This window comes from Aspergillus aculeatinus, assembly GCF_003184765.1.
Source record: "Aspergillus aculeatinus CBS 121060 unplaced genomic scaffold BO66scaffold_20, whole genome shotgun sequence".
NCBI lineage: Eukaryota > Fungi > Ascomycota > Eurotiomycetes > Eurotiales > Aspergillaceae > Aspergillus > Aspergillus aculeatinus.
The window spans coordinates 437,615-444,676 of NW_020291489.1; the positions used below are offsets into that span (position 1 = coordinate 437,615).

The following is a 7,062-nucleotide window of genomic DNA, read 5'->3' on the forward strand; positions in this document are numbered from 1 at the left end:
TTTCTCCCTAAACTTGCCAACTCATCCCAAGTGGAGTCTGTCAACCAACTTAGTGAAGGTGAGGTACCAAAGTTTGCTTATTATTACTCATATTACCGCGGCGCCCGAGGATGACAGTGGGGTTGTTCATAGAGGACGAAGACGACGACCAGACGGCACACAGAACCCTGAATCCACGGATGGCAGATCTTGGGCTCCATCTTTCGCAGATGTCGATCGGGAATACCAAATGTGAAGGATGCAGCCAAAATGGGGGAGAGGTTCATTAATGGAGAAGGCGGAAAGAGGAAGTTGGAAGGAGGGGCCCGGGGGGTGTCTTGAGGTCTTGAGGGGGGGAGGTGGAGGAGAAGAAGTATGAGTACTCCGTACCTAGATTAATATTACAGTACTCCGTACTTACTAGCCGCGACCGCGAGATGGAATCTCGATCCAGACAGAAAGAACTGCGTGGTTCAGTCCCGGTTGCGGGATGATCCTCAGGCACCATAAAGCAAGCTTCCTTCTTCGTCATCGCCTCGCCGGCTAAGATGTATGGTGTATGTACGTTTGTAGTCATACTGTGTACCTCAAGCTCAGGGGATGTTCCGAGTATCGAAATCTATTTCTGACTGCGTTAATCCTTAGAATGGCACCTGTGATCGTCATTCGAGCCTTTTTCCTAATGAAACTCTCTCGTCATTCCTCCTTCTTTCTTTTCGAAGGTCCCACTTGGACTGGATATTTGAAAGGGCGAGACTGTACCGGTTGATGTACTCCATAGGTTGACCTTCTTTCAGACCCGTTTCGACTTCCCGGGATAGCAGTTAGAAGAACGATGAACGATGAACGAACGAGTTCTAGAGTGTTTCACGTTGTTCTATCGAAGTTTGATGCTCTCCCGATCCATGGTTCAAAGATCGAATCTGCTCCAAGCCAGATCTGGATTAGTACAGGGGAGCTGAAGCAAGATCCAAGGGAGACTCTGGAGTCTGGACCAGTGGACCTTCTCCTCAATGAATGCCTTTACCTAGCCTGGAGTCCTCCGTATAGTACTTCGATACTTCACACATTGCAGGCCTATACCCAGTTATTCTTGGTGACGCATACCTGCAATCGTCCACTTTAGACAATATAATATGTACCAGTGTATAGGATGATCATAATCATATAGTGCATAGGCACGAACATTTCCCCTCTAGCGCCAGTCGAATTATGTCCCTGAGTGCTTTACAGCCAGCGCTCTGCATAATATAATTTAAATATATTGCTCGGCACCGATAGTCCTTCAATAGTCGGTCTTCACTCGACAGAAGCAACAAAGCTGAAACTAGACGGAAGAAAAAGAGGACAATAGTCTAAGATATTGAGACAGCCCCCGTGAGGTGCATACATGTCGATACGACGAGATGCTGAAGTGGTTGAGGCTTTGTCGTAAGTAGTTGAGTAAATTGAATAAGTATTCCGTAGTTAGGTTAGTTATGAATTGAGCATCATGACTAATTACCAGCATAGCCAAGCTGCATTGTGGTGCTATGTGAGCTAAGCCTTTCTAGGCTAGGCCAAACCGACGGATACGATGACGATTGATGCGAAGAGTCTCCCAGAACAGCCGACTTTCGCTAGCTCACAGTAAGGAACGCAACAAGTAAATGATGAAACGAACATAATGCAAGCCCTTCTACGTTCTCGCTCAGGCCAGATACGGTCGGTCCTGAGACAAAGACCGTGGAATTGCGCCAAACCCCACCCGATCTCCGATCCCTCCAGTTTCTCGAGACATGCGACGACCACCACGCCAACGGCAGCATCTATCACTAGAAAACTCGATTTGTTAGCGCTTGACCAGAAATGGCAGGCAAAATGGCAAGCGGACTCTGCCAATTGTCTATCTGAACGCAATGCTGCGGGAGATACCCAGGGAACAGAAGCGAAGCCCAAGTCTTACGTTCTGTCTATGTTCCCTTACCCGTCGGGAACCTTACACATGGGCCATTTGCGAGTGTATACCATCTCAGATGTGCTGGCTCGGTTCTATCGCATGCGAGGACACGATGTTTTACATCCAATGGGGTGGGATGCATTCGGACTGCCAGCAGAGAATGCCGCGATTGAGCGGGGGATAGACCCGGCGGAATGGACCAACAGCAACATGTCGAAGATGAAGGAACAGTTACGGAGCATATCGACCTCTTTCAACTGGGAGTCTGTGAGTGGTTACCGGAAATTCCCACCTCTTTCTGATGCTCTTCTCTCTACCGTGAGAACAACACTGATGTTTACTCGAACATGCAGGAATTCGCGACTTGCTCACCGGACTTCTACGAACACACGCAACGGATATTTTTAATGCTATACGAGAAGGGCCTCGCATATCAGGATGAAGCGCTTGTGAACTATGATCCCGTAGATAAAACGGTACTCGCGAATGAGCAGGTGGGTGTTGAGATACTAGGAGCCCTCATGGCCATTGGACTGACCGCGGAACTAGGTTGATGCCAACGGTTGCTCGTGGCGCTCCGGCGCGAAGGTCGAAAAACTGAAACTTAAACAGTGGTTTTTCCGTATCACAGCTTTTAGGGAGATGCTCCTCAAGGACCTGGACTCCTTGTCTGGCGAATGGCCGGAACGTGTGCTCTCAATGCAGAGAAACTGGCTAGGAAAGTCGCAGGGCGCGAACATCCGATTCCCAGTCACCATTGATGGCAAGCAAGACGCAAGTACTGACATCGGCGTGTTCACAACGCGACCGGATACTCTTTACGGAGTCGAGTACCTCGCCTTGTCTCTGAATCATCCCCTCGTCCTAGAGTCCGCGAAGAAGGACTTTGAGCTGCAGAAGTTCCTCGATACTGCTGCTTCGCTTCCAGCAGATTCGAGAGCTGGCTACAAATTGACTACCCTGACTGCCTCCCATCCTTTACATGTTATTGATAAGGAAAGTCCTCACGTTGCTCGGCAGCTACCTATCTTTGCAGCGCCCTACGTTTTGAGTGACTATGGTGAAGGCGCAGTGATGGGAGTCCCTGGTCATGATGCTCGAGATCTTGCGTTTTTCAAGGAGAACGTGAACCCGGAGTCTATACCTGTTGTCATCGGGCCTCGACGGGAAGGCAAGCCAGACGAATCAAAGACCAGTGTCGTTTCGTCGAATGACGCAAAAGCATTCACGCAGGAAGGTTATCTCAATTCCATGTGTTGGAAGTACCAGGATCTACATTCCAGTGACGCCAAGAAGCAGATCGTTAACGATCTCAAGCAAGTTGGCCGCGGGGACTTTGTGGAACAATGGAGACTGAGAGACTGGCTGATCAGCCGACAGCGTTACTGGGGTACTCCGATTCCCATAATCCATTGTGATAGTTGCGGTCCAGTTCCCGTCCCGTCAGACCAGCTTCCCGTCAAACTGCCCAAGATCGAAGGCGACTGGCTGAAGGGCAAGAAGGGCAACCCTCTCGAATCATCGCACGACTGGGTGAACACGCAATGCCCAAGCTGCGGCCACTCAGCCAAGCGAGACACGGATACCATGGACACCTTCGTTGACTCTTCGTGGTACTATCTCCGATTCTTGGACCCAAAGAACAAACAATCACCCTTTTCGCCTTCTGTGGCGCGACCGGTTGATATCTACGTTGGCGGCGTTGAGCACGCGATCTTGCACCTTCTCTACGCCCGGTTCATCTACAAATTTCTCTCAGAGTCCGAATTATTTCCAGAGTTAGCTCGCGCTGGAAATGTATCGGGTCCATTTGAACCCTTCAAGTCCCTCCTTTCACAGGGTATGGTGCATGGCAAGACATTCTCGGATCCATCTACAGGCAAATTCCTCCTTCCTTCCGAGCTGGACCTGTCAAATCCAGATAAACCACTTATCAAAGGAACGCAAGTTACGCCAGCGATATCCTTTGAAAAGATGTCGAAAAGTAAGCACAACGGTGTCGACCCGACTGGGTGTGCTTTGAAGTATGGCGCAGATACTATTCGCGCCCATGTCCTCTTTTCCGCCCCGGTCAGCGAGGTGCTGGAATGGGACGAGACGAAGATTGTTGGTATGGAGCGCTGGTTTGGCCGGCTCTGGAAGCTCGTTACTGACACCCAGAAAACGTTGTCTTCTTCATCAATTGCGTTGGGCATATCGGACTTGAAGGCATCTTCCGGCCATGCGCTTGCGCTGCCCGGGGCCCTCCAAAGCCTGGCTGATGGTGATGCTAACGCTCTCCTTACCACACATCGAACCATATGTTCCGTCACCAACTGCATTGAGACCAATCGCTATGGCCTGAACACCGTCGTTTCTGACCTGACCAAGCTGACTAATGCTCTTGTATCATCCACCCCAACCTCACCCGAAGTTCTCTACCTGACTGTTTCGTCCCTACTTCGTCTACTCTCGCCAATTGCTCCGGCTCTTGCCTCCGAGTGCTGGGAGATCCTAAACGGCTCGGTGGTGACGCGGAACTCAGCCGACGCCGCTTCGGAAACGGCAGCTATCCCAAGTATATTCGACTGCAACTGGCCCACACCCCTTTTGGCCCCCGCCGAGGCCGACATACTGTCCGCACGAGGAGGGCAGACTGTTGCGGTTCAAGTTAACGGGAAATTGCGATTCAGTGTGAACATCCCACAGCGACTTTCGCCCACGACCACCGAAGCCAACGCGAACACCACAGATGAACAAGACTGGATTATCAGTCGCATTCTAGAAACCGACGAAGGACGAACATGGCTGCGGGAGAAGAACGACTGGGAGAAGCGGCGACGAGTAATTGTTGTCAAAGGCGGCAAGGTGGTCAATGTTGTATTTTAGAAGCGACATCATATCGCCAGAAGCTTCGAATCATGTTCCGTGTTTCACGCGAAGCATGCGCTGCCTATTATTCGGAAAAATTGTACTATAGATAGAAGACATCCTCATAGGATGAATAGAATATACCAACTCCAAACTCAAGAAGCGAAACAAAAATTGTGGTTCGTGCACATTGTTGTCTCGAAATCAGTAGAGATTCCACCCAAGTTTGAAGCTTGCGACACCTTGAACAAGGGCCCTTTCGCCCGGTACTGTGTATTGGCCACCGGGCGTCGCAAGCGCTTCGTGACTCCGAAGGGGGGGCGTTTCAAGAGTTCGGGTCAACAAGCAGACAGGCGTATCGTGTGATGCGGCAAGACCGGCAGGGCAATGGGTGTGGGCAATGAGGAGGCAGACACGCAGACACGCAGACACGCTGGTGGTGGGGAACAGACGGATGGTTTCCCCTCATGCTGCCGCCGCCGCCGCGGTCGGGGGTCGGGCGTGACGTCTGTCTCAAATTATGGAGACTTCAATGTGGTTCTCTTCCAGGACATCAACGTCACTTGAAGATTCTCTCCCAGAGACCCAGTGCCGGAGATAATGCGGTCGAATTTCGGTTTCCAGGAAGTGGAGGAATCGCATTTGGGGGAAAAATCGCTTTGGTCGGGGGGAGGGGGGAAGGTAGAAGAACGCTCAAGCTTGGGTCGTCAGTAATTTGTTAGTTATCGGTTATCGGACTGCGCTTGCGCTGACCACTCCACGACGAAACTCAATGTAAGGGGAGAGTCAAGCTCTAGTAGACACATACATGTCTGTTATGTGTGTTAATATTGTACTGAGCTACACAGAATGAAATGAAGCGACTTTTCGCCCGTAGCATTTTCACATGGGGTCCTGGCCTGCTATGAGAGACAGCATTTGGGAGGCCATGCGGGGAGACTTTCTCATGAGGAGTCAAAATTACCCCTCACTGCCGCCATGCTATGACAGGCAGTCTTCCCCTCGTGAGGGGAAAAGATGGAGCTATCCGAACTGGGTGGAATGCGGGACAATCATGGATGAACGGATGGTACTACTACGTAGGTAGGTAAGATTCCAGTCCATTCTCCGTGCTAGGTACCCAACTGACAGCCAGACAAAACAGTAATTCTGTCCGTTGATTGTCTAAATCGAGACAAAAGATCCACTCATAATCTAGTCGTCGTAGTCCCGACTCAACTCTGCAGTAGCGCCGCGGCAATGCTATGCGGGGACAATCCTGGGCTGATCGCCCTGCCAGGTACAGTACTGAGCCGTACTCCGTATCTAGCTCCGAGTTATCTGGCACAGGCTCGGCCCTTGCTCGGATTCCCCCTCATCGGCTCACCACGGCTACTGTACTCCGTAGTCTACTGTAACTTCTCCGTAGTTACATTTGCATTGCATTCCAGATCCCCGCATGAGCTTTGTACTCTTGGAGCATAGTGACATCGTATGTGTAGTGTCCTGTGTGTATACATTGATTGTTTAGATAATAGGGTGATACAAACGTGCACCCACAGATCGCTCCCTGTAATCGAGGATTGAGTTCCAGGACAGTCTAACTACTCTGAGCATTTCACTTTACTGAGTACTTTAGTTTAGTACTAATTTACATAGCATTGACTGTCAACCTAACGACCGCAAAGACGGGAGGGAGTCCCGTGTGCGGAGAAAGCTTGGTGAACCCCTAACTGGGATGATCTGCCATCTGCCATGGTTTCAAGGTTGGCTGGTGGTAGTTGATCCACCCCTCTTTCCGAGTCTAGTACTGTACTGTACCCACACCCACACTGCCTGCCTGTGACACCCCCTCTCCTCCCCTCCCCTCCCCTCTCCTCCCCTCTCCTCCTCCGCTCCCTCTCGCCGGAAGACGGAGGAACGGATAGTGTACTGTACCCTACCTAGAATAGCAATAATGGGGTAGTACCTAAGGTAAGGTATCCATCAAGTACAATCAGTACAGTAGTACAGTACAATCACGAGAGGGAGAGAGGGGGAAAAGCCAACTCTGTGAGAACGTATGAAAATGGACCTATAAATTTGGCCAAATTCCCCGCCCTTTAAGTTCTGACTTCCATTCACCATCAGTGTCTCTCCTATCATCTCATCTTATCATCATTCTTGGGTCATCTTCCCATTGTCTTCCTTGCTACCAAGGTCCACGCTTAATCAATTTTCATTCCGCTTTCGGTAAGTCGATTTCCCCTCAGCGTCGTTGTTGAGACAATTCTTGCCTGCAGTGCAGTCTGCAGCTTTTTTTTTTTTTTTTTTTT

The 7,062-nt window shown here is 50.4% G+C and overlaps 1 protein-coding gene across 1 annotated transcript; it reads left to right on the plus strand.

Moving 5' to 3' along the window:
• Positions 1 to 1,645: 1,645 nt before the first annotated feature.
• BO66DRAFT_321286 (leucine--tRNA ligase NAM2) lies at positions 1,646 to 4,786 on the plus strand (the record flags this gene model as incomplete). Its single annotated transcript, XM_025643714.1, has 3 exons — positions 1,646 to 2,185; positions 2,272 to 2,412; positions 2,468 to 4,786. 3 exons carry the CDS (start codon positions 1,646 to 1,648, stop codon positions 4,784 to 4,786), a joined length of 3,000 nt encoding a protein of 999 aa, XP_025504782.1.
• Positions 4,787 to 7,062: the final 2,276 nt, after the last annotated feature.